At 42.5% G+C, this 27343-nt stretch overlaps 1 protein-coding gene across 6 annotated transcripts; it reads left to right on the plus strand.

The window, feature by feature from the left end:
* Positions 1-144: 144 nt before the first annotated feature.
* HMCES (5-hydroxymethylcytosine binding, ES cell specific) lies at positions 145-26130 on the plus strand. Of its 6 annotated transcripts, none has more exons than XM_037023890.2 (7): positions 145-257; positions 1113-1317; positions 10449-10592; positions 11316-11462; positions 21459-21640; positions 24248-24440; positions 25840-26130. In XM_037023890.2, exons 2-7 carry the CDS (start codon positions 1135-1137, stop codon positions 26071-26073), a joined length of 1083 nt encoding a protein of 360 aa, XP_036879785.1. In that variant the 5' UTR covers positions 145-257; positions 1113-1134; the 3' UTR covers positions 26074-26130. The 6 variants fall into 6 exon arrangements, with proteins under 6 accessions (XP_036879785.1, XP_036879781.1, XP_036879780.1 ...); XM_037023886.2 differs by lacking the exon at positions 145-257 and adding an exon at positions 342-445; XM_037023885.2 differs by lacking the exon at positions 145-257 and adding an exon at positions 372-496.
* The last annotated feature ends 1213 nt before the right edge of the window (positions 26131-27343 follow it).

The raw sequence follows: 27343 nt of genomic DNA on the forward strand, positions 1-27343 counted from the left end.
CACTGAGACGAGAATGTTTCCTGAGATCACCCTTACGACTTGGCACCTAGTTACGTTCCCGCTGTATAGAGAAAGGTACTTCAGGCACCTGGGACGCATCTAGGGCCCTGCCGCCCGGCGAGCCTGGTCCTGAGACCCGGGAGTGGGGTTGGAGCTAACCCCGCAGGCGGAAGTGCGGATACAAAGGGAAGTGGGGCTTCCAGAGCCTCTGGACCGGGGAGTCCGCAGAGGCAATCATAGTCTCCCGGGGCACTTCGGTAAGATTCAGGTTTTGGCCACCGCACCTCATTACTGTGGGGTGTGAGCGACGCAGCTCCGACAGCTTGGGGGCGCAGCCAGGCCCCTAGGGGTGGGGCTGACCGCTGTGGGGGCGGGGCCTGACGGCCCGCCGAATCCGAGGGCCTGGTACGAGGAGAGTTTAGCGGGCCGCGCGGCGGAAGCGCAGGTGGGGCTGGGGGAGCGGCGGTGCTGAGGCGACGCGGGTTGGGCTGCCGGGGTGAGGCGGGGTGAGGCCGGGGCCGTGCGGGGGCGAGCGGCGCGGGGCGGGCGGCGCGGGGCGGGCGGCGGGGGCCGAGGTGAGGCGCCCGCGGCGGCTGTCGTGACCGGCTGAGGGCGTGGGTGGCGCCGGGAGCCGCGCGGCACCGGGAAGAGGCCGAGTTCCAACACCCGGAGCGGGCGCCGTGGGGGCCGCCCTTGAGCGGCAGGTGCTCGCGGGTGTGTGGCCCTAATTAGTCCCGGGAGGAGAGCGGAGGAGAAGGAGGGAGGACAGAGGCCCCCAGAGGAAGGAGCGTGTAGCCCCAGACGGGACCACAGATCCCCCCCTTCGGCCGTCCTGGGCCGAAACTCTAAGCTGAAGACACTGACCTTCAGGGAAATCTTATTGCAGGCAGTATGTATGGAGCGGCTCCTCATACTTGATTCAGAAATAAATAGGAGCCTTGCCTGGAGCTAGACAGTGGGCCTAGGTGGTGGGCAGAACAGGCATGGACTTGTTTTCCTGGGGGGTGGGCACTTCAGACGTGGTTACACAGAGCCACAGCTGGTGCTCCGAAGGAGTCGAGTCCAGTGGCAATCTCGAGAATGCATGAGACCTAATATTTTGTGATCCGAAGGTGGTGCGAGGCGGCGCCGAAGATGTGTGGGAGAACATCCTGCCACTTACCTAGAGATGTTCTCACACGAGCTTGTGCCTATCACGACGGGCAGGGCCAGCAGCGGCTCCCCGAGTGGAAGGACCCTGACAAGTATTGCCCGTCTTACAACAAGAGCCCTCAATCAAATAGCCCAGTGCTTCTGTCTCGAATGCACTTTGAGAAGGTAACCGCTTTATCCGCACCATTCTAGTTCCCGCGCGTAGTAGTGATGGTCATCTGTTTCTGGGGTTGGTATGATCTTCTCAGCCACTGAGGTGACATTAACTCTTTACTGACATATTCAGACCCGACCCCCAGCTGAGAACCACTCTGGGCCTCCCTGAAAGGAGAAGTTTTATCAGTATATTCTAATCTTAGATGATGATTCAGTGTTCTTCAGGCTCCTTTCAAGTGCTTTCCATATACAGGACATATTCGTCTCGACTCAAGCATGCCAAATTTATATGTGCCTTGTATTTGAATACATTTTTTTAAGATAGCATCTTTCAAACCTCACCAAACACCAGGGTTATTTAAGTATCTTTAGAAAAAAAGATTTCCGTGGTTCTTACCAGTCCAGCTGAATCAGAATCTCTATAGGCCTAGGGCAGGATTAAACCTAGTTAACCTAAAACACCTCTGATGTTTCTTGAACACGAAAGTTTCTACTCTTTCTGCTTGTGTTTTCAATCTTCTTGTTTGTCTTTTACTAAAACAAGAAACAGATGTGTTTGGTTTGGTTTTCAAGTTTAATTGCATTAATTGTATTTATAGTATTTACCTGTGTAGTGTTGGAGTGACCAGTAATTTATAGTCATCTTTTGGTCCTTTGCTTTCCCTCCTGAGAGTTCGTGTGGATTCATGTGCAGTGTAATAAAGTGCTTTATTCCAGAGTTAATAGTTTTTCTATGTCTTAAGTATTTTCAATGCCCTTGATGTTTTTCTAAAATTATGACTGTTTACATCCTGGATTTTTCTTCTGTTTGATCCACAATGCTTAAATCATTTTATGAAGTTAACTATACCCCTGCTACATACTCTCCAGTACTCTTGTGATAATATGGTAGTCACAAGACTCATTTTTACATTATTTGAAATGAACATATACCAAATAACTTGATCTTTCTGGTGGAATGAAGCCATTTTCATGAAATAGTTTATTCTTGAGCTATTTTTAGTGGGTGCATACTTCCCTGTTGAAACAAAAAACTGTGTTTAGTGAGAAGGAAATCAAAATGAAATAAGTATCAGAGAGAGTCTTGACTGGTAAAGGAAAAAGATAAAACATTTCATAAGGAAGGCATAATCGGAAGTAGAAAGAAAAGAAGTGTATGATCCTTATTCTTTTTTGGCCTTGGTTCTCTTTGTACCACCTCTTTAGAATTATAGAATGAATGTTAGCTGGAAGAAAAATTTGTTTAACAGACGTAAAGACATAAGTGTAGAGAGATTGTGACTTGTCCTAGGTTACCTAGTTAGTGAGAGACAGAGCTGGGACTAAGGTCCAGACCACTGTCCCCGTTCCAGGGATGCTTCCTGGAACTAGGAATGGGAAAGATGGAGCCCCTAGGAAAGTGGTAGCCTTCTTTTTCCGGAAGTGATATGAATTTGCTGATAAATGTTTTGACTCCACATCCCTAACAAATTCTGTTAAGATTGCTAGGATTTCCTGATTCTGATAAGTACTTGAGGTTTCATTTTTCTCAAACCTGTAAATTGTGAAACAAAATTAGAATCCTTGCAGCAGTTCCTTAATCCATATCATTAACAGCCAACACATGCATATAGATTGCAGCATTTGCATTTGAAACCACTGATTTGCAAATTACTTCCTCTTTAATTTATCTACCCCAGTGCCATCAGCTGGTTTGGTCACAGGTCCAAAAGGGCAGAGGAAACAATGACTAATACTGAGCAAAATTTTCAGTATATGGGCTCCTCAGCCACTTTCTATTCATCATTCCCAGTAGGGGGCAACCACAGGCTTACCTCTGGTTTACAGTTACCCAGAAAACACACTCAAGCTGAAGGTGATCAGTGGAATTTGGAAGTACCATCTATGTTGGTACTATGGACATTTGGGTGAGACAGTTCTTTGTTGTGGAAGCTGTCCTGTGCAGTGTATGGTGTTTAATGGCATCGTTGGTACTACTAGGTACCAGTAGTACACCCCTTCCTTCTCCCACCATGTTTTGGGGGTGGAGTGGGGGATATAGGTATCAGAATTGCCCCATGCTGAGAAACCCAAATTTAGAAGATTTTTATCTTGCAGATGTCTGAGGAGAGACCATTGAGCTGGCCATTACCAGTCTTACTCATTTATGCTTTGGACAACGAGACTCTTCTGCTTGGAAGGCACATTTAATTCTTGGAGAAGATTTACAAAAACTGTTTTCATACATTCTTTTTCTTCCTTTTATCTAGATGAGATTAACCCTTGGATTTACATTCTCTACCCTACCATTCCTTCTATGGTAGTCTTCCTTAGTCATCCTACACACACATTAATTGCTTTTTTCTTGTATCTTGGTATACCATATACCTTAGCTGCCTCTGTCTCTAAGGGGGAACATACACAGACACACACATGAGTTTATCCTCATTATTTATAGAATCCATGTTTGCAAATTTGCCTACCTGTAGAATTTATTTGTAACCCCAAAAGTAATACACATGTCACTTTTGCAGTAGTCATTCATGGACATATAGAGTGGTGGAAATTTTGAGTCACCTGATGTACGCATTCCCAGCTGAGGTTGATTAAGGCAAAACTACCTTCGTTTTAGCACTTTTACTATACACAAGTGTCCTTTTTGCAGTTGATTTAGTGGTTTTTTACATTTCTGTGCCTTTTTGTGGCGATGTCACTGTTTAAAATGCCCCCAAGCAGAGTGCTAAAGTGCTGTCTAGTATTCCTAAGTACAAGAAGATTGTAATATTCTTTTTAGAGAAAATACATGTGTTAGATAAACTTCATTCAGGCATGAGTTACAATGTTGTAGGGTGTGTACTCAACAACAATAATATAGACTAAAGAGTCTTTAAACAGAAATATGCAGAAAACAAGCTTATGTATTGATCAGTTGGTGAAAATGTCTTCATAGGTTTGTGGAACCCTAATCATGTATTTCCCCCAAGAGTGACTCAGTATTCACTAATTCAGTGTTCCCAGTGACTTTGTTGAACCAAACTGCTGTGAATAACGAGAGTGGATTTTTTTTTGTGTGTGTGTGTGTCTGTGTGTGTGTGAGAGAGAGAGAGAGAGGGATTAATTTACACAAGCAAGATTTTGGAAACCACTACAGATGATTCCTTTCCTGGAATTTCATCTTCCTGGCCATTTTCATTGTGCTTTGTCTCTCTCAGTGCTTTTCTTGGACTCTATACCCTTGTTTCTCCCTTTTTCTTTTTGAACACCCCAGGTTAAATCCTGTGCTTGTTACTCTCTAAGAAACTTTTTTCTCATGGCTTTAACAGTCTCCATTATATAGAACATTTTACATTTGGTTTTAATCGTAACTTTAGGAAATAATCAAACTGTAATTTATGTCTCTATCCATGCTATGTATTTTTTTTTGGTATCATTAATCTACAATTACATGAAGAACATTATGTTTACTCGGCTCCCCCCTTCACCAAGTCCCCCCCCACAAACCCCATTACAGTCACTGTCCATCAGCAGGGTAAGATGATGTAGAATCACTACTTGTCTTCTCTGTGTTGCACAGCCCTCCCTGTGCACCCCCAACATTACACATGCTAATCATAATGCCCCCTTTCTTTTTCCGCACCCTTATCCATCCCTTCCCACCCATTTTTCTCAGTCCCTTTCTCTTTGGTAACTGTTAGTCCATTTTTGGGTTCTGTGATTCTGCTGCTGTTTTGTTCCTTCAGTTTTTCTTTGTTCTTAAATACCAAATTATTTCACTCATATGTGGAGTATGTCTCTGTCCGCCTGGCTTATTTCACTGAGCATAATACCCTCTAGCTCCATCCATATTGTTGCAAATGGTAGGATTTGTTTTCTTCTTATGGCTGAATAATATTACATTGTGTATATGCACCACATCTTCTTTATCCATTCATCTACGGTTGGACATTTAGGTTGCTTCCATTTCTTGGCTATTGTAAATAGTGCTGCAATAACCATAGGCGTGCATCTGTCTTTTTCAAACTGGGCTACTGCATTCTTAGGGTAAACTCCTAAAAGTGGAATTCCTGGGTCAAATGGTATTTCTATTTTGAGCATTTTGAGGAATCTTCGTACTGCTTTCCACAATGGTTGAACTAATTTACATTCCCACCAGCAGTGTAGGAGGGTTCTCTTTTCTCCACAACCTCACCAACATTTGTTGTTGTTTGTCTTTTGGACGTTGGCCATCCTAACTGGTGTGAGGTGACATCTCATTGTGGTTTTAATTTGCATTTCTCTGATGATTAGCGATGTGGAGCATCTTTTCATGTGTCTGTTGGCCATCTGAATTTCTTCTTTAGAGAACTGTCTATTCAGCTCCTCTGCCCATTTTTTAATTGGATTGTTTGCTTTTTGTTGAGGTGCGTGAGCTCTTTATATATTTTGGATGTCAGTCCTTTATCGAATCTGTCATTTATGAATATATTCTCCCATACAGTAGGATACCTTTTTGTTCTATTGATGGTGTCCTTTGCTGTACAGAAGCTTTTCAACTTGATATAGTCCCATTTGTTCATTTTTGCTTTTGTTTCCCTTGCCTGGGGAGATATGTTCATGAAGAAGTCGCTCATGTTTATGTCTAAGATTTTTGCCTATGTTTTTGTCTAAGAGTTTTATGGTTTCATGACTTACATTCAGGTCTTTGATCCATTTCGAATTTACTTTTGTGTATGCGCTTAGACAATGATCCAGTTTCATTCACTTACATGTAGCTGTCCAGTTTTGCCAGCACCATCTGTTGAAGAGACTGTCATTTCCTCATTGTATGTCCATGGCTCCTTTATCGTATATTAATTGACCATATATGTTTGGGTTAATGTTTGGAGTCTCTATTCTGTTCCACTGGTTTATGGCTCTGTTCTTGTGCCAGTACCAAATTGTCTTGATTACTGTGGCTTTGTAGTAGAGCTTGAAGTTGGGAAGCAAGATCCCCCCCACTTTATTCTTCCTTCTCAGGATTGCTTTGGCTATTTGGGGTCTCTGGTGTTTCCATATGAATTTTTGAACTATTTGTTCCAGTTCATTGAAGAATGCTGTTGGTAATTTGATAGGGATTGCATCGAGTCTGTATATTGCTTTGGGCAGGATGGCCATTTTGACGATATTAATTCTTCCCAGCCAGGAGCATGGGATGAGTTTCCATTTGTTAGTGTCCTCTTTAATTTTTTTTAAGACTGTCTTATAGTTTTCAGGGTATAGGTCTTTCACTTCCTTGCTTAGGTTTATTCGTAGGTATTTTATTCTTTTTGATGCTATTGTGAGTAGAATTGTTTTCCTGATTTCTCTTTCTATTAGTTCATTGTTAGTGTATAGAAAAGCCACAGATTTCTGTGTGTTAATTTTGTATCCTGCAACTTTGCTGAATTCTGATGTTAGTTCTAGTAGTTTTGGAGTGGAGTCTTTAGGGTTTTTTATGTACAATATCATGTCATCTGCAAATAGTGACAGTTTAACTTCTTCTTTACCAATCTGGATTCCTCGTATTTCTTTGTTTTGTCTAATTGCCATGGCTAGGACCTCCAGTACTATGTTGAATAACAGTGGGGAGAGTGGGCATCCCTGTCTTGTTCCCGATCTCAGAGGTAAAGCTTTCAGCTTCTCGCTGTTCAGTATGATGTTGGCTGTGAGTTTATCATATATGGCCTTTATTATGTTGAGGTACTTGCCCTCTGTGCCCATTTTGTTGAGAGTTTTTATCATGAATGGATGTTGAATTTTGTCAAATGCTTTTTCAGCATCTATGGAGATGATCATGTGGTTTTTGTCCTTCTTTTTATTTATGTGGTGGATGATGTTGATGGATTTTCGAATGTTGTACCATCCTTGCTTCCCTGGGATGAATCCCACTTGGTCATGGTATATGATCCTTTTGATGTATTTTTAAATTCGGTTTGCTAATATTATGTTGAATATTTTTGCATCTACATTCATCAGGGATATTGGTCTGTAATTTTCTTTTTTTGGTGGGGTCTTTACCTGGTTTTGGTATTAGGATGATGTTGGCTTCATAGAATGAGTTTGGGAGTATTCCCTCCTCTTCTATTTTTTGGAAAACTTTAAGGAGAATGGGAATTATATCTTCTCTGTATGTCTGATAAAATTCCGAGGTAAATCCATCTGGCCCGGGGTTTTTTTTCTTGGGTGGTTTTTTGATTACCGATTCAATTTCTTTGCTGGTTATTGGTTTGTTTAGATTTTGTTTCTTCCTTGGTCACTCTTGGAGGGTTGTATTTTTCTAGGAAGTTGTCCATTTTTTTTAGGTTTTCCATGCTATGTATTTTAATGATCCTTCAAGCTAAGACTTGTTCACTCTATTTTTATAGATAAGAAAAGTTGAGGGTCCCACAGGTTGGGACTAGTCCAATCTCATAAATGGCAGAGAAGGGACTTTGAACCAGGGTCTTCTTACACAGGCCTTATTTCCTTTATGCCAGAGGCTGGCAAACTAACTTCTCATTCCAAATTTAACCCACTACCTGTTTTTGTAAATAATGCTTTATTAGAACACAGCCATGATCATTTGTTCTTTGCTTTCACACCACCAGTGGTGGCAAAGACTATACGGACTCATGTGATATGATGAATTACAAGAAATACATATTTGGTCATTCATATGACCAAATATATATTTCCCAGGTATATTTGGCTTTCACAGTTCATGAAAACACTGCAGTCTTAAAGGTGAAACAGGTGTTTTGTCATGTTAATGAGAGACTTCGATCCCCCACCCAAGGGCAGGGCTGAAGTTTGGATTGACCAATGGCCAATAATTTAGTCAATCATGACTATGCAGTGAAGCCCTCACAAAAGCTCTGAGAAGAGCTCGCTCTCTCGCTCTCTGCTCTGGCTTCCTGCTCTGCCGGTGGGATCCTGCTCCTTGGTCGGAGAGAGCTCCTGTGCTGGGGGAGCCAGAACACCTCCACGTGCCACCGAGCCAGGCCCCAAGCTCCGTGAGGATAGACGCTCCTTCCTTTGGGACCTTGCCGTTTGTCTCTCTTCACCTGGCTGTTAACTTGTATCCTTCACAGTATCCTTCATTAAAGTGGTAAATATGTTTTCCTGAGTTCTGTGAGCTGCTCTAGCAAATTAAAGGAACCTAAGGGGAAGGTTGTGGGAACCTCCACTCTGTAGCCGGTAGGTCAGAAGCTCAGGTAACTGCCTGGGGCCTGTGACCAGCATCTGGAGTGGGGGTGGAGGGCAGTCTTGTAGGACGGAGCCCTTAACCAGGGAGTCTGATGCTGTCTCCAGGCAGAAAGCATTAGAATTGAGTTCTCCAACACCCTACTCCTGTTCAAGAATTGCTTGGTGTTAGTATGTCTGGGAAGAACCCCTCCTACATACTTACACACATTGGAATACGGTCTGGGAACCTGAATGGAGTTATACTACTATTACTACTGTGTATAATATTGTTACTGTTATACATATATGTAAGGAAAAATACACCATGGCATTTGGTGTCAGGATGTTGTAGAGGCCCTCTAGCTAACAGCCCTGGGTCTCTGTTGCTGTACGTTCAATAGAACAGCATTTCCTAGGCCAGTGCAGGAGATGGACTTTGTGTTCACACTGGCCATATGTACCACTTCACCCAATTAATCTGAATTAATGAGGATTTATCTGTTTAACAAGCACCTGGCATTAAGATATGAAGATGCTGATACAGTACTGCTAATCAAAATACTATATATATATATGTTGCAAGTGATATGTGATGGTCTAGATATTAAATGGGCCCCAGGCCTTTATATGCATGTGTGGTGCATGTGCATGTTTTGGTAGGAGCAGGGCGTGTGACACAGCAGTGAGGATAAAGCCACAGACTGAAGAAGCAAAGGGAAAACATTAGACTATTTGGTATCTTGATCTGGGTTATGACTACATAAGTGTATACCCATGTAAAAAATTCATCGAGCAGTACACTAAGATTTGGGCATTGTATTGTATGTACCTCAAAAAAAAAAGTACAGAGCCCCAACAAAGACTTGATGAATCAGAATGTTTATTCCTTTAAAAAACAGTTTATTCCTTTAAAAAAATGCCAGATTCCCAGAAGGAAAGCAGGTGTTTAGCATAAACCTTATTTTTGCACAAACATACTAAGCATGTAAACCATCCTTATTTGTTAGGGAGGTGGGAACACTCAAGAACCAGGTTCCCACACTCTAACCTAGGGCCAACCTTTTAAAGCAAACCCCTCCTAAAAGTAACATTGTCGGGTTTGCTGTTCTTTTCTGCACAAAACCACTTCCTGCACATTCTTGACATGGCCTTTTTTGCTCATAATTTTTTATTTGGCTTTCCCTCTCTCTTTCTGAATCCTGTACTTCTTGTGAGATTCAATTCAAGAACACTCCCCCACCACCCCTGCCCTTTCTGCGCCTTCTGTGGAGCCAGTATTTCTTCATTCCATCTTTCACAAATCAGTCTTCCACTGAAATCCTTTGATACTCATTGTATGTACCACTTATATGGCCCTTAGCCTGTTAATATTTTTCTGTATGCCTTGGTCTCATAGGTTATAGCGCAAGCCCTTTGAGGTTCAGCACATTTTCGTGTGCCCCCGTGGCACCCTCTGCATCCCTCGATCATGGCATGTAGCTCACTATATTGTGATTGTCTAGCATGTCCTCCTTGAGAGCTGGGACCAGGTGCACTGCAGGGCTGACACTGTGTTGCTCCCATCTTGAGCACACATTAAAACTACAGGGACTGATAGACCTCTGCACCCGCACCCGACCCAGGCAGGATGTCTGACATTCGAGTGTGACTGCTGAAGAACTCTGTCACTCACATCATGATGCACCATTAAAGCTGTTTACAACTAGGATCTTTTCCTTTTAGTCATCTTTTCTGTAGTCTTTGTGTTTTGATACTAATAGTAATGTAATTCATGTGCTAAGTTTGGTTTTCTAAATTTCATTATATCTGTCATCTATGACACTGATGGACAGTGACTGCAATGGGGTGTGGGGAGGGACTCGATAATAAGGGTGAATGTAATAACCACATTTTTTTTCTTGTGAAACCTTCGTAAGACTGCATATCAATGATACCTTAATAAAAAAAAATAAATAAATTTCATTATAATCTCACTGGGCCTTAATCTTTTCTCGTGGCAGGGTGCAGACTCATCAGAGCGCATCATTGCCCCCATGCGGTGGGGATTGGTCCCATCTTGGTTCAAAGAAAGTGATCCTTCCAAGCTGCAGTTCAACACCACCAACTGCCGGAGTGACACCATGATGCAGAAGCGGTCCTTCAAGGTAGGAGGCTGGTCTCGGAAAAAGGCACATGTTCTGGTCTGTTCTCCCTTCTAACAGCGCTGTTGGTGCCTTACACACCTAAGAAATAAGGTTCCCAGGTGTTCCCAGTTAATGCTGAATACTGTTCTGTTTATTACTGTGTAAAAACTATGCCAAAACCTGGCTTAAAACAACTATTATTGTTTCTCATATTCTGTTGATTGGGCTCAACTGGATGGTTTTCACTTGGAGGCTCTCAGGCAGTTATAATCAGATGGCTGCTGGGGCAAGCTGGCTTTTTCATCCACACGTCTGACATCTCAGCTCGGGTTGGTGGGATGGCTGGAAACCTCTCCATGTGCCTAGCTGGGGCTGTCCACTGTCAGTCTTCTTACATGGCATCTGCCTCCCCCCAGAGCACATGATCCAGGAGGGCGGGGCGGAAGCTGTAAGGCAGTGTGACCTAGCCTCATAGGAGGTGATGAACACTGGGGTACATGACTCTGGGGGACCCACTTTGGAGATGAGCAACCATAGTGCCTATCTGTTAGAGAGCTATTGCCATTGATGTACATTATTTAATCTTTCAACCCCTGTGTGAGTAGTGACTTTATACATAAGAAAAGTGAGGAACAGAGAAATTAAATAACTGCCTACAGTCCCACACTGGTGGACCTCAGATTGTAACTCAAGTCTGTGAAACAAGATTCTATCAGTAAGACCGTATCTTACATTTTCCCTCAGGTCCCTCTGGGCAAGGGAAGACGCTGTGTTGTTTTGGCAGATGGATTCTACGAGTGGCAGCGATGTCTGGTGTCGAGCCAAAGGCAGCCGTACTTCATCTACTTCCCCCAGGCCAAAGCAGAAAAGGAGGTGTCATCAGCACTCCCAGTACGTATTGGGAAACGTACAGGGAAACTAATCCAGAGGCCATATTTTTCTTCCCTTGTAGAATTTTTTTTTCCCCTTAATAACAGCTTAATTAAGTTATAACTCACCATAAAATTCACCTTTTTAAAGTATGCATGTCAGTGATTTTTTAATATATTCAAAGTGTGCAACCATCTTCACTATCAAATTTCAGAACATTTCCTTGTCTCACACACGTACTATCAAAAGCCCATATCCATTAGCAGTTTATCTCTATTCCCTGTTCCTTCCTGCCCTGGCAACCACTAATCTACTTTATTTTTACAGATTTCCCCATTTTGGACATTTCATATAAATGAAGTGAAACAATGTTTGTCCTTTTATGTGTCTGGCTTCTTAGCCTGCATGATATTTTCAAAGTTCATATATGTAGCATATATCAGCACTTCATTCCTTTTCATTCCCAGATACTGTTACATTGTGTGAACATACCATGGTTTGTTTATCCATTCATCAGTTGATGGAGATGTAGATTTCCGCTTTTTGGCAATTGTGAATAATGCTGCTGTCAGTATTGGTACACAAGTATCTGTTTGACCCCATCTTCCCCATCTTTTTGGTTATATTCCCACCCATGGTGTATAAGTGTTCTAGTTCTTCCACGTCTTTACCAGCTTCTTCTTAGCTAGGTTTTGTTTTTTTTTTCATTGTATTTTAATTATAGCCATCCTGGTGGATGTGAAGCTGTATCTCATTGTGGTTTTGATTTGCACTGACCATCTTTCCGTGTGCCTATCGGCCATTTGTGTATCTTTGTGGAACTATATATTCAATGTCTTCTCTCATTCTGTGGATTGCCTTTTCACTGTCTTGATACTACCCTCTAAGGTACAGTTTGTAATTTTGATGAAATCCAGTGTATCTATTTTTCCTTCATTGTTGGTACCTATAATGCTGTCATACCTCAGAATGCATTGCCACATCCAAGATTGTGAAGATTTACCCCTCTTTTCTAAGGGTGTTGTAGTTGTACCTTTATATTTTGATCTTTGATCAATTTTTAATTAATCTGCATTTCATTTCCACTGTTGCTTTATTTTTCTTTTAAAGATGTTTTAGTAGCTGCCCTTAAATACACCATTGAAATTAATAACAGTCTACCTCCAAATACTGCACGGCTTCTTGTGTAGAATAAGGACTTACAGCAATGTATTCCTGATTCCTCCTATATTTTGGTATACTGTCATAACATTTTACTATATTTTATTTATTTATTTATTTTTGGTATCATTAATCTACAATTATATGAGGAACATTATGTTTACTAGACTGCCCCCATCACCAAGCCCCCCCTACAAAGCCCATTACAGTCACTGTCCATCAGTGTAGTAAGATGCTATAGAATCACTGCTTGTCTTCTCTGTGTTGCACAGCCCTCCCCGTGTCCCCACCCAACACATTATACATACTAATCATAATGCCCCCTTTCTTTTTTTCCCCCCTTATCCCTCCCTTCCCACTCATCCTCCCAAGTCCCTTTCCCTTTGGTAACTGTTAGTTCATTCTTGGGTTCTGTGAGTCTGCTGCTGTTTTGTTTCTTCACTTTTTTCTTTGTTCTTATACTCCACATATGAGTGAAATCATTTGGCACTTATCTTTCTCCACCTGGCTTACTTCACTGAGCATAATACCCTCTAGCTCCATCCATGTTGTTGCAATTGGTAGGATTTGTTTTCTTCTTATGGCTGAATAATATTACATTGTGTATATGTACCACATCTTCTTTATGCATTCATCTATTGATGGACACTTAGGTTGCTTCCATTTCTTGGCTATTGTAAATAGTGCTGCAATAAACATAGGGGTGCATCTGTCTTTTTCAAACTGGGCTCCTGCATTTTTTGGGTAAATTCCTAGGAGTGGAATTCTCTGGTCAAATAGTATTTCTATTTTGAGCATTTTGAGGAACCTCCATACTGCTTTCCACAATGGTTGAACTAGTTTACATTCCCACCAGCAGTGTAGGAGGATTCCCCTTTCTCCACAACCTCGCCAACATTTGTTGTTGTTTGTCTTCTGGATGGTGGCGATCCTAACTGGTGTGAGGTGATATCTCATTGTGGTTTTAATTTTCATTTCTCTGATGACTAGCGATATGGAGCATCTTTTCATGTGTCTGTCGGCCATCTGAATTTCTCCTTTGGAGAACTCTGTGTTCAGCTTCTATGCCCATTTTTTAATGGGATTATTTGCTTTTTGTTTGTTGAGGTGCATGAGCTCTTTATATATTTTGGATGTCAAGCCTTTATTGGATCTGTCATATATGAATATATTCTTCCGTACTGTAGGATGACTTTTTGTTATGTTGATGGTGTCCTTTGCTCTTCAGCTTGATGTAGTCCCACTTGTTCATTTTTGCTTTTGTTTCCCTTGCCCTGGGAGATATGTTCATGAAGAGGTCACTCATGTTTATGTCCAAGAGATTTTTGCCTATGTTTTTGTCTAAGAGTTTTATGGTTTCATGACTTACATTCAGGTTTTTGATCCATTTCGAATTTACTTTTGTGTATGGTGTTAGACAGTGATCCAGTTTCATTTGCTTACATGTAGCTGTCCAGTTTTGCCAACACCATCTGTTGAAGAGGCTGTCATTTCCCCATTGTATGTCCATGGCTCCTTTATTGTATATTAATTGACCATATATGTTTGGGTTAATGTCTGAAGTCTCTAATCTGTTCCACTGGTCTGTGGGTCTGTTCTTATGCCAGTACCAAATTGTCTTGATTACTGTGGCTTTGTAGTAGAGCTTGAAGTTGGGAAGCGAGATCCCCCCCACTTTATTCTTCCTTCTCAGGATTGCTTTGGCTATTCGGGGTCGCTGGTGGCTCCATATGAATTTTTGAACTATTTGTTCCAGTTTGTTGAAGAATGCTGTTGGTATTTTGATAGGGATTGCATTGAATTTGTAGATTGCTTTAGGCAGGATGGCCATTTTGACAATATTAATTCTTCCTAGCCAGGAGCGTGGGATGAGTTTCCATTTGTTAGTGTCCTCTTTAATTTCTCTTAAGAGTGTCTTGTAGTTTTCAGGGTATAGGTCTTTCACTTCCTTGGTTAGGTTTATTCTCAGGTATTTTATTCTTTTTGATGCAATTGTGAATGGAATTGTTTTCCTGATTTCTCTTTCTATTAGTTCATCGTTAGTGTATAGGAAAGCCACAGATTTCTGTGTATTAATTTTGTATCCTGCAACTTTGCTGAATTCCGATATTCTAGTAGTTTTGGAGTGGAGTCTTCGGGGTTTTTTATGTGCAATATCATGCCATCTGCAAATAGTGATGGTTTGACTTCTTCTTTACCAATCTGGATGCCTTGTATTTCTTTGTTTTGTCTAATTGCCATGGCTAGGACCTCCAGTACTATGTTGAATAACAATGCAGAGAGTGGGCATCCCTGTCTTGTTCCCGATCTTAGAGGAAAAGTTTTCAGCTTGTTGCTGTTAAGTATGATGTTGGCTGTGGGTTTGTCATATATGGCCCTTTTTTTTTTTATGTGGCCTTTATTATGTTGAGGTACTTGCCCTCTGTGCCCATTTTGTCGAGAGTTTTTATCATGAATGGATGTTGAATTTTGTCAAATGCTTTTTCAGCATCTATGGAGATGATCCCGTGGTCTTTGTCCTTCTTTTTGTTGATGTGAACCCACTTGGTCATGGTGTTTGATCCTCTTGATGTATTGTTTATTTTGGTTTACTAATATTTTGTTGAGTATTTTTGCATCTATGTTCATCAGGGATATCTGTAATTTTCTTCTTTTGTGGGGTCTTTGCTTGGTTTTGGTATTAGAGTGATGCTGGCTTCATTGAAAGACTTTGGGAGTATTCCCTCCACTTCTAGTTTTTGGAAAACTTTAAGGAGTGTGGGTATTATGTCTTCTCTGTATGTCTCATAAAATTCTGCAGTAAATCCATCTGGCTTGGGAGTTTTGCTCTGCGGTAGTTTTTTGATTACCAATTGAGTTTCTTTGCTGGTAATTGGACTGTATAGATTTTCTCTTTCTTCCTTGGTCAGTCTTGGAAGGTTATATTTTTCTAGGAAGTTATCCATTTCTTCTAGGTTTTCAATCTTGTTAACATATAGATTCTCATAGTATTCTCTAATGATTCTTTGTATTTCTGTGCGGTCCATCATGATTTTACCTTTCTCATTTCTTATTCTGTTGATGTGTTTAGATTCTCTTTTTCTCTTAATAAGTCTGGCTAGGGGCTTATCTATTTTGTTTATTTTCCAAAGAACCAGCTCTTCGTTTCATTGATTTTTTTCTATGATTTTATTTTTCTCAATTTTATTTATTCTCTGATCTTTATTATGTCCGTCCTGCTGACTTTGGGCCTCATTTGTTCCTCTTTTTCCAATTTCAATAAGTATAACTTTAGACTATTCATTTGGGATGGTTTTTCCTTCTTTAAATAGGCCCGGATTGTATATACTTTCCTCTTAGAACTGCCTTTGCTGTGTCCCACAGAAGTTGGGGCTTTGTGCTGTTGTTGTCATTTGTCTCCATATATTGCTTGATCTCTGTTTTAATTTGGTCATTGATCCATTGATTATTTAGGAGCATGTTTTTAAGTCTCCATGTGTTTGTGAGCCTTTTTGTTTTCTTTGTACAATTTATTTCTAGTTTTATACCTCTGTGGTCTGAGAAGTTGGTTGGTAAAATTTCAATCTTTTTGAATTTACTGAGGCTCTTTTTGTGGCCTAGTATGTGGTCTATTCTGGAAAATGTTTCATGTGCACTTGAGAAGAATGTGCATCATGCTGCTTTTGGGTATAGAATTCTATCAATGTCTGTTATTTGTGCTAGTGTGTTGTTCAGTGCCTCTGTGTCCTTACTTATTTTCTGTCCGGTGGATCTATCCTTTGGAGTGAGTGGTGTGTTGGAATTCTCCTAAAATGAATGCATTGTATTCTGTTTCCTCCTTTAATTCTGTTAGTATTTGTTTCACATATGTTGGTGCTCCTGTATTGAGTGTATATATATATTTATAATGGTTATATCCTCTTGTTGGACTGACCCCTTTCTCATTATGTAATATCCTTTATCTCTTGTTACTTTCTTTGTTTTGAAGTCTATTTTGTCTGATACAAGTACTGCAACACCTGCTTTTTTCTCCCTATTGTTTACATAAAATATCTTTTCCCATCCCTTGACTTTTAATCAGTGTATGTCTTTGGGTTTGAGGTGGGTCTCTTGTAAGCAGTATATAGATGGGTCCTGCTTTTTTTTATCCATTCTAATACTCTGTGTCTTTTGATTGGTGCATTCAGTCCATTTACATTTAGGGTGATTATTGAAAGATATGTACTTACTGCCATTGCAGGCTTTAGATTTGTGGTTACCAAAAGTTCAAGGGTAGCTCCTTTACTATCTAACTGTCCAACTTAACTCGCTTATTAAGCTATTTTAAACACAGTCTGATGATTCTTTATTTCTCTCCCTTGTTATTCCTCCTCCATTCTTTATGTGTTAGGTATTTTATTCTGTACTCTTTTGTGTTTCCTTTGACTGCTTTTGTGAGAAGTTGATTTTATTTTTTGCCTTTAGTTAGTATTTGGTTGGTTTGCTTTCTTTGCTGTGATTTTATTTTCTCTGGTGACATCTGTTTAGCCTTAGGAGTGCTCCCATCTAGAGCAGTCCCTCTAAAATATCCTATGGAGGTGGTTTGTGGGAGGCAAATTCCCTCAACTTTTGCTTGCCTGGGAATTATTTAATCCCTCTTTCATATTTAAATGATAATCGTGCTGAGTACAGTATTCTTGGTTTAAGGCCCTTCTGTTTCATTGCATTAAATATATCATGCATTTCTCTTCTGGCCTATAAGGTTTCTGTTGAGAAGTCTGATGATAGCCTGATGGGTTTTGCTTTGTAGGTGACCTTTTTTCTCTCTCTGGCTGCCTTTAATACTCTGTCCTTGTCCTTGATCTTTGCCATTTTAATTATTATGTGTCTTGGTGTTGCCCTCCTTGGGTCCCTTGTGTTTGGAGATCTGTGGGCTTCCATGGTCTGAGAGACTATTTTCTCCCCCAGTTTGGGGAAGTTTTCAGCAATTATTTCTTCAAAGACCCTTTCTATCCCTTTTTCTCTCTCTTAGGTACCCCTATAAGGGGAATATTGTTCCATTTGGCTTGGTCACACAGTTCTCTTTCATTCCTAGAGATCCTTTTATCTCTCTCTGCCTCAGCTCTTCTGTGTTCCTGTTCTCTGATCTCTTTTCCATTAATGACCTCTTGCACCTCATCCAGTCTGCTCTTAAGTCCTTCCAGAGATAGTTTTATTTCTGTATTCTTTCTCTCCTAACTTGATCCTTTAGCTCTTGCATATTTCTCTGCAGGTCCATCAGCATGGTTATGACCTTTATTTTGAATTCTTTTTCAGGACGATTGGTTAAATCTATCTCCCTGGGCTCCCCCTTGGGGGTTGTCTGGATAATTCTGGACTGGATCAAATTCGTCTGGCTTTTCATGGCAATAGAGGTAGTCGTAGGCAGTTGGCATGTGTGTCAGCTGGGAGAACAATGTCCCTTCCTGCACCTTGCCATTCTCCACTGCCTGTGCTGGTTACCCGCACATGGGGAGCAGCTTCTGGTTTTATTTCCTGAGCCATCGTGGGTGGGGCAGCCCTCGGGGCAGCCCAGAGCCCCGCAGGGAGAGGCAGGTGTGCCGGGTGTGCTCTCCTGTGGGAACAGCAACCCTTGGCGCCCTGTCCTGGCTTCCTCTGAGTCTGGCCCAGGCGGCTGCAGAGGAGGCTCTGGGTGGCTGCTGTGGGCATGGCCGCTCTGACGCTGTTCCCCTGTTGTGGCGGGGCCACTTTGGAGGGGGAATGGACAGGAGGCTGTTTATGGCCATGAGGGGCTTCAGAGCTGCACTGTCGCCCAGGGGGTTAGGGCGCCTGGAGTTACCCGGGATTCCCAGCTACTGGGCTGAGTGTGCCAGGACAGTTCCATCTAGCTGTGTAGTCCCTGTCCCTTTAGGACTTTGAAAAAGCACTCGCTTTTCTTTTGTCCCAGGGGCTCCGGCTGCAGGGACCTGCTCACAGGTTTTACTGTTCCGTTTTCCTAATATGCAGCACACCATGCAATGTGTGTCTGCGCTCCCGGGGCGGATGACCAGGGCTGGGTATTTAGCAGTCCTGGGCTCCCACTCTCTCTCCACTCCGAATTCTCTCCTCCCACCAGTGGGCTGGGGTGGGGGGTGCGCTCGGGTCCCACTGGGCCAAGGCTTGTATCTTACCTCCTTTGTGAGGCACTGGGTTCTCGCAGATGTAGATGTAGCCTGGCTCTTGTACTGTATCTTCTGGTCTCTCTTTTAGGATTAGTTGTATTTATTGTATTTTCAAAAATATATAGTTTTGGGAGATTTCTGCTGCCCTACTCATGCTGCCATCTTGGCTCCTCCCCAAGCAACATTTTACTTTTTTATATGCTATCAACTCACAATACATAACTACCATTTTTCTCTAGACAGTCAATTATATATGTGATAAATAAATTTTATTCATTTCATCTTCATTTTCACTGTTTCCACTTTTGGGGTACATCCGAGTTTCTATCTGGTATCATACTCCTGTTGCCTTAAGAACTTCCTTTAATAGTTCTTGTAGTGCAAGTCTTCTGGTAATGAATTTTATTTTTGTTTGTCTGAGAAAGTATCTGGTTCTTCATTTTTTAAATTGAGAGATAATTCACATATAAACTTTACCCTTTTTAAAGTATAATGGGTTTTAGTATATTTGAAATGTTGGGCAGCCATCACTATCTCATTTCAGAACATTATCATCACCCCAAAAAGAAACTCCATACCCATTATTAGTCACTCACTGCCCCCAGCATCTGGCACCTTTGAAAGGTATTTTCACTGTGTATAGAGTTCTGGGTTGGCAGTGTTTTGTTTTTGTTTTTGTTTTTTGAGCATTTTTTAAAAAGTACTATGTTGTTTCTGGCTCTCAGACTTTTTGAAAAGTCTATTGTAATTCTTGTATTTTCCTCCTTTTGTGTATAATATGTCCACCAGTTTTCTTTCCCCAATGCCTTCAAGATTTTCTCTTTGATTTTCAGTAAGTTGAATATGTGTGTAGGGGGTGGGTGTATGTCTGTATGTGGCATGTTCTCTGAGTTTCTTAGATCTGTGGTTTGATGTCTTCCATAATTTTTGGAAAATTCTCAGCCAGTATCTATGCAAATATTTCTTCTGCCCCATTTTCTCTTTCTGGGATTCTAATTACACATTCAACAATTTAATATTGTCCCATAGTTCTTGGATGTTCTCTTCTGTATATTTCATTCTTTTTTTCTCAGAGTTTCTGATTGGGTAATTTATGTTGACCTGCCTGATTCTATTTTCCCAAAATTCCTTACCTGTTCATACAAGTCCACCTTTTCTATAAGAACCTTTAACATACTAATTAAACTTCCTTTAATTTCTCTGTCTGATAGTTTCATCACTTGAGAAATGTAATCTCTGGTCTGGTTCTGTTAGAGAGTTCTACATCTCTTGGTAGTTCGTGTTTCTTGGCTTTTTTGTGTGTCTTGTAATCTTTGATTGATTGCCAGACATAGTATGTAGGACAGAGACTGAGATAAATAATATTAATGTCTGGAAGTGAATACGCTTATTCTTCTATCAGGCCATTAATTTGTGAGGTTGAGTCAGTCTTGGGTTTGGGTTTTGTTATGATTACCTTTGTTCACTACAGGCTTTAAATTTCTGTTGTCACCCTGTGTCTCGCATAAGGGTTGATTTTCCGGAGGGGTTTTCTCAGGAGTCCTGCTCGCTTCAGCAGCAGGGCTTCCCTTTGAGCCTGTGCCTTAGAGAGGATCTCTCCATGCTCTTGGCCCTTCCCCAGAGCTAGACTGCTGTTGCCTGTCCCATGCCTGCCCCTCTGAAGGAGAGAGTTCTCTGTTGCCTTGGTCCAGTCTCACTCGTAGGCAGAGCTGTGTCTCTGCCTCAGGCTCAGGCTTTCTCAGTGGTCCTTCCGCAATCTCAGCGGGTCTTTACCTGTATCTTGGCGTGATAGGGTTTATGACCCTTCCCCTGGCCCCTCTAATAGCTTTTGCTCTTCAGAGGGAAGTTAACAGGCAAAGCTTCCTGCCTTTGCTGATGCATAAGATCTCCCTCCTGTAAGAGTGCGCCAGCAAGGTGGGCTCTCCTGTCTCCCACTCTGCCCCCAGGAGGTCTGCGGGGAGGAGTCTGCAAGCTGATGCAAACTCCCCTAACGTCTGTGGTTCCCAGGGGTTCTGTATTTTCAGGCTAGCCCACGCTCTGTGTTTAGCAATTTGATCATACTTTTATCTGAATTCCCACCTGCTGTGTGAACACCTTGTCTTCTTTCTGTTGCCCCCAGAAAGCCAGTACCTGTGTCTCAACTCCCCTTGGAGGGCCCTGCCTTTCCACAAAGTTCAGGCTGATTGGTTGCCCTGCTATCTCGGTTCTGTGATGAGTTTAAGAAAATCATGATTTTGTAGATTATCTAGCTCTGTTCTTTCTGTTAGGGTGGAGGTGACACTCTTTCCAGTGTTCTGAAGGTCTTGAACTGAATTTTAGGTGGCGTTAGGAGTTGGCATGATGAGAACAGAGGGTGGCAAGGACATTGTGGTCAGAAGGTTGCTATGGCAGGAAACAGCATGAAATTGTATGAGGGCTTCATTTACAAGAAGCTGGGTTTGGTTCAAATTAACCTTGTAGTGGAAGCTGAAATGATGCGCCAGATTATGGAGGGCCTGAAGCCCCACTGAGGGTATTATGTTGTATTCTGAAAGCATTAAGAGAACATAAACCTATAACTTCAGTAGATACTTGCTGCTGAGCCTCTTGCCTTGGTGAGAGTGGATCAAGAGAGGTTAATAGGCATGAGCTGAATTATGTCTGAAGTGATTGCCAATCTCTTAAGTCTGTAGTGTACCCAGTCCCCATGTAGGAAGGGACTGTTAGGATCTAATCTGCCCCTGTATTTTGCTTCCAGTCAGGAAGCATTGGAGCCATAAGCAGTCCTGAGGACTGGGAGGAAGTCTGGAACAACTGGAGGCTGTTGACAATGGCCGGGATCTTTGACTGCTGGGAGCCCCCAGAGGGAGGAGACCTTTTGTACTCCTACACCGTCATCACAGTGGATTCCTGCAAAAGCTTGAATGATATCCACCCCAGGCAAGTCCCACTTCTTATCCTGGGTCCAGAACGATTCGGAGTTTGTTCTCTTTGCTTGTAGTGTTACTTTCTTAGATTTTATTTTTTTTATTAAAATATAGTTGATACACAATATTATATTGGTTTGAGATGTCCAATATAGTGACTCCACAGTTCTGTACATTGCTAAAGGCTCACTGCAATACGGGTAGTTACCATCTGTCACCATATAAAGATATCACAATATTATTGGCTATATTTCCTATGCTGTACTCTCATCCCTGTGACTAATTTATTGTATAATTAGAAGTTTGTCCCTCTTTATCCTCTTCTCCTATTTGACTCATTCCCCCACCCGCTTCCCCTATGGTAACCAGCATTCCTCTGTCTATGTTTATGAGTCATTTCTGTTTTGTTTGGTTTTTTAAGATTCCACATATAAGTGAAATCATATTCTTTGATTTTAGATAGGTAACTTTTGGAATTCACAATGTCTGTATGCACAAATGTAAAGAGCAGAAGTTGCTTTCAAGATACCATTACAGTCAATTTGGCTATAATAAACATGCATTCCTAAAAATCACCACACTACACAGAATTGTACAACAAAAACCCAAGATTTATGGGGAAAGTAACACATTAAAAAATAATAGAAGTCCATTAAAAATAGTACCACAGTTTTATACACTAAGTAGTTAAGAAATACATAGGTACTACAATAAATATAGCCCTTTACCTTAAAGAGACCCAAAATTTTCTTGTGGAAGTGTTGGGAAGAGTTGCAACTTGAGTTGTTAGGAAATGGTGAGAGAAAGATTATGCAAAATGTATTATCTTTTTGTGGTCTTAAATCATGGGGTATGCTTTTCTGCCTTTGAAATGTAGTTCCTCAAAGGCATGTGTTGATGATAGATTCATATGTAATCACAGTTGAACATTTGATCCAATGTATAGCTCCCTCCTTCAATTAGATTCTTTAGCCAAATTTTCATCCATGCTTGTGTCTTCTTCCTACACCAGAAACTTTGGAAAGTGCATCACTGAGATGACCAAACCAGCCAGTACTAACACTGAAAGGAGCCTTGCTCTGGGGTATTTCAGGTCTTTACATACAGACAGTGGTTCTCTCTGTGAGACAGCTCCCAACTTTTTCACTTGTTTACTGTTTTAATCCACATGCTAAAGGATCTTTCCGTTGCTTCTCTTCCCTTAGGCCTGATGGTATTGAGTTCATAACACTTGTTGAAGTTGTCCTGGCCCCAGATATCCCTTTTATTGGCACAGCGCTGTTGCTGATGGGGACCCATTATGTCTGCCACAGGAGATGCCACATGTCCTCTTTACTTGCAAGAGGCTTTATTATCTCAGGTTTCTCCTCAGGACTTAAAAGTGTCCCATTTACATGCACTGGTTAGCATATTTTGAGTAGGGAGCTTAGATATGTTTGGGATATTGAAGTGTTTTTTAACATAGAAGTTCAGAAATGCAAAATGAGAGCAAAACAACTTTGGAGGATAATAGGCTACAAGTCAAGGCAGCTGTCAGTGTTTGAGGTGTGTAGCACATTTTGTGTGTCCTGCAAGGCTCAGTTCAGCTGGGTAGGCTTCTGTTCCCCTGGCATTTCTTAGACAAAACTGTGTAAGCGAATGCAGAGTCTTCTTTATCCTTAAATTGATTGATATATCAGTTACACTGGAACAGATCTGAGTGCCTCCAAAGTGATTTCTGATTTGCTCAAGAGAACACAATGCTGCACACACAGGATTACCTGTTGTAGCTTTGTGCTAAGTGTTCTGTGCAGAATCATGCTTTCATGTGATATAGTTCTATTTCTTGCCAATCACCTTAAAATAAATTCCCATTTCATCCAAGACACTTTTTTTAATGTGCCGTTATTTTATATGCTATTAAGAAAAGTAAAGTGCTGCCAGTTACTGCCAACTAAACTATAATACAGTACAGAAATGCCATTCACCATAAAAATGCATCTGAATTTCAGAGACTTCAAGTATTTCTTGAGTATGTTTGATTTGTGGAAGTTATAATAATTACTAGATGCATTTATCTCCCCAGATCAACTTTACACCCACCAATGAAGTGCTTTGCATTGGCCTAGGACATAAAACTAGAAGATAAACATAGGATCTTTTCCTAACATCTTCCTGGATACCAGGAGTCACCTTAGCCACTTTTCTTTCCAAGGCAGTTTTCTGTCATTCACAATTATGTGAATAGCTCTTCCTTACTGTAAATGTCATAGCTGGTAAGGCTGGAGATTCTTACTGACAGACAAGTTTTCCAGCATCTATTTTCCCTTTATCATCCTAGGCTGGGGCATCTTAGAAAGGTCACCCGTTTGCTGGCGTGTACATGGATTGCACTGGATCCAGTCCTAGCACTAGGCCCATCTTTGCTGTAAAGCCTTATAAGCTGCTGTCCTAGTGTTCGATTTCATGCCCTGTCAAGTTGTGCTCAGAGAGCACATGCCAGCAACAAGTGTGTGAGGTGCAGAGGGAGGGCAGGCCTCTCCTTGTTCTGATTTGCTCTATCAACTGACTCAAGTCTCTTTCCCTTCTGTCCCTACCCTCGCCCTCCTCTCCCAACCAATGTCTTGACTGCACTGGTCAGGATGCCTGCCATATTAGATGGAGAGGAGGCAGTCTCTAAATGGCTTGACTTTGGTGAGGTCTCAACTCAAGAAGCTCTGAAGTTAATTCACCCCACAGAGAACATCACCTTCCATCCAGTCTCTCCCGTAGTGAACAACTCCCGAAACAACACTCCTGAGTGTCTGGCTCCTGTCAACTTACTGGTCAAAAAGGTAGGTGCCTGTGACTCTTGACAGCTCTTTCTGTCTTCTGTCATGTAGCCTTTTCTTTTAGGATATGACCTTTATATAATAATCAGAGCTTTAATTTCAGCCACCTCAAAGTCATATTCCTTGTGCATGGCAAGGTCGAGCAGTGCAGTGACTCAAAGCTGGCTGTGACTGTGTCCTCAGGAGAGCTCTTAAATGCTGGACCCTATCTAGACCTACTGAGTCTATATTCAGGGCTGGGCTGGCGCTTCTGTATATTAGGAAGCTTTGTCAGGGAGCCTGATAAAAAGCCAAGTTTGAGGACTCCTGATCGAGACGGCCATGGTGAGAAAGACAGAGGAGCCCTTGACCGTAGTTGTATCTCTGTCTGCAACCAACTGTGTGATTTTTTTTAAGTCTCTTTTCTGTACCTCTGCTTTACCAGCTCTAAACAAGGAGTTCCAATCCTTGTTCTTCTTCAGGAGGGTTTGAGGACACACCTGCTATGAACTTTGACTTAGAATTGTCAAGAATCCTGAAGATGTTTTTGAAGGGAAGGGGAACAGGCAAAAGGCCTGCAGTGGGAAGTTCCAGAGCAAAAAGCTGGCCCCTAATGACATGTGGGGATAAAGATTTAGGTGGCAGAAGGGTATCTGAGGCAGGCATAGCTCTGAGGTTCCAGGAACAGACATCTTACAATGACTGAGAAGTGTTCAGGACTGTGATTGCAACAGCTACCCCTCATTTTTCTTAACATTTATAAAGTTTTCCATACCCACAGTATCAACTTTTTTGTCTCAGTTCTTGGCAGACTCCTGCAACCTTGACACTTATTTCATTGGATGTGTCTAAAAATATAATTATATATTCATCCTGTACTAGACACTGCCACATTTCTGTCCTGGTCTTCACTCCAAAATACTTTGCATTCTAGAGAGGTGGCCTTAAGCCAGTTCAGACCCTTCAGTTTCAGGATGTAAGGCAAGCAAAAGGGAGCAGTGCTCGCTGAGGTGCTGCACACTTGAGAAACAGCTGAGCCAGTTTAGCCCTCGTCTGAACCCCTAATCTGTTTGAAGCCCTGTGTCTCCAGCATCATTTTCTAGCACTGTGCCTGGACACACTGAACTACATTTTTCTCCCGAGACTGCTTCATTCTGTGCAGGAGTTTGGAATGCCCACCAGCTCTCTCCCTGGACTGATCCCACACACCTCCACTGGGAAGCTTTCCCTGAGAGCTCCTTCCCCTTGCACTCCTGGGACACACTCACTTGCTCCTCTCTTCCCACTGCTGATCAGAGGGCCCCATTTGGCCCTTGGTAACCTTTTTCAAGCCTGGGTCAGTACCTAATACCTCTTCTGTTTTCTTCTCTTGGAGTTGGCCTTCCTCCCAAAAGTGGTTTGAGCTTTTTCTACTTTCTCCCAGGAGCCCAAGGCAAGTGGCAGAAGCCAGATGTTGAGGTGGCTGGCCACAAAGTCACCCAAAAAAGAAGATCCTAAAACACCTCTAAAGGCAGAGTCAGATGTGCCCCAGTGGTCCAGCCAGTTCCTGCAGAGGAGCCCGTTGCCCACCAAGAGAGGCAGCGCAGGACTTCTGGAGAGGTGGCTGAAGCAGGAGAAGGAGCAGCCCCCTGTGGCCAAGCGGCCTCACAGCCAGTAATGCAGGACTTTCAGAAACCAAGGCCATGATTTGCTGCATTAAACACCATGCTGATAACAGGTTCTTGCATTGTGAATGTGTGGAGGTGATTTGGGGTGAGGTACACGAGGTTAGTTGATAATTGTGGGTGCATCAGGGAATGGCTGTCCTGGCTCTGAGCAGGAGCCCACAGTGGGTAGATGGGCAGCCTGGGATGAGGAGGGCTGGCGTAGCAGGGTGGTTATGCCTGCAGCCCTTGTCTGCTGGGACTGGTAGAGCCTCCCCTGAAAGACTGACTGTGCTGCAGTTCTTAGCCCTGACCTGACCTGACCTGGTGCTGCTACAGGCCGTTTCCTGCTCAGCCTTTGGGTGCTCTCAGCCTTTTGGAATTAAGTTCTTAAAACAGTGTATTTTTATTCTGAATAAATTATATTTGATAAACTGTATTGCAGAAAGTGCTGCTGGTGGGGGAGTTCTGGCTCTTACCATTTCTCCTGGCAGCAGCCCTAAGGAATGGGCTTTTGTCACAAACATGGGGTGCTAGGGCTTTCTGTGGAAAAAGCGCTTTTTCGGAAAGAGTAAAAGGCTTGGTGGGGTGTTATTTGTTGAATCTCTTTTCACCTTTAATACCCAGAAGTTGTCTGAATCCTTTAGCTTAAAACCACCCTGACTTGAGTGCCTGTCAAACCCAAGGGGCTGGGGCTAGAACGGGTCCTAGCCTTACCCAGGGAGTACAGGATCAGGGTGAGAAGCCCCAGTCACAGCCCACCAAGCCCTACCCGATTCCCAGCTTCCGGGGAGAGCTAAGGTTGACGTGGGCTTGGGGCCTGGAGTAGGCGGTCTGGGAAGCCGGCATCTGTCCTGTTCTGGTCAGAGCCCCTCCCATTCTCTGCAGGCTCCTCCTTGCCTTTGAGTCACTTTATAATTAGACAGTTATTGCGGATGGTCCCAAATAAATCCGTGAACTGTCTCCTCACCCAGATTAGTTTCACGGAAGCAGGGACTGCTCTTCACCTTTATTTTCTCAAAGTTAATGCTAGGGGTGCAAACATTTGTTAAAGGAATGTGAGCATTTACATGCCCCGCCCTGCGCTAGGCAGGAAGCGACAGGCGATGGCAGCTATCACACCTTGCTCTAGTGTGCCCCGCAGGGATGCGATGAGGCGGGAGGGCCGCTGGCGACTAGGGTCCCTCCAGGGAAGACACGGAGCAGGGGCTGCGCTATCAGGATAGGAGGGGGGCCTCCCAGGGACCCGGAGAGGGGACGGAACAATTTCCTGGAGCTCCAGGG

Source organism: Manis javanica, chromosome 3 (assembly GCF_040802235.1).
Source record: "Manis javanica isolate MJ-LG chromosome 3, MJ_LKY, whole genome shotgun sequence".
NCBI classification, from domain to species: Eukaryota; Metazoa; Chordata; class Mammalia; order Pholidota; family Manidae; genus Manis; species Manis javanica.

Bases quoted from the DNA above. Each gene is read 5' to 3' on its own strand.
- HMCES (XM_037023890.2), top strand. From the start codon at position 1,135: ATGTGTGGGAGAACATCCTGCCACTTACCTAGAGATGTTCTCACACGA. The intron at 10,593-11,315 runs GTAGGAGGCTGG...ATTTTCCCTCAG, and splicing joins TGCAGAAGCGGTCCTTCAAG to GTCCCTCTGGGCAAGGGAAG. The intron at 24,441-25,839 runs GTAGGTGCCTGT...ACTTTCTCCCAG, and splicing joins TCAACTTACTGGTCAAAAAG to GAGCCCAAGGCAAGTGGCAG.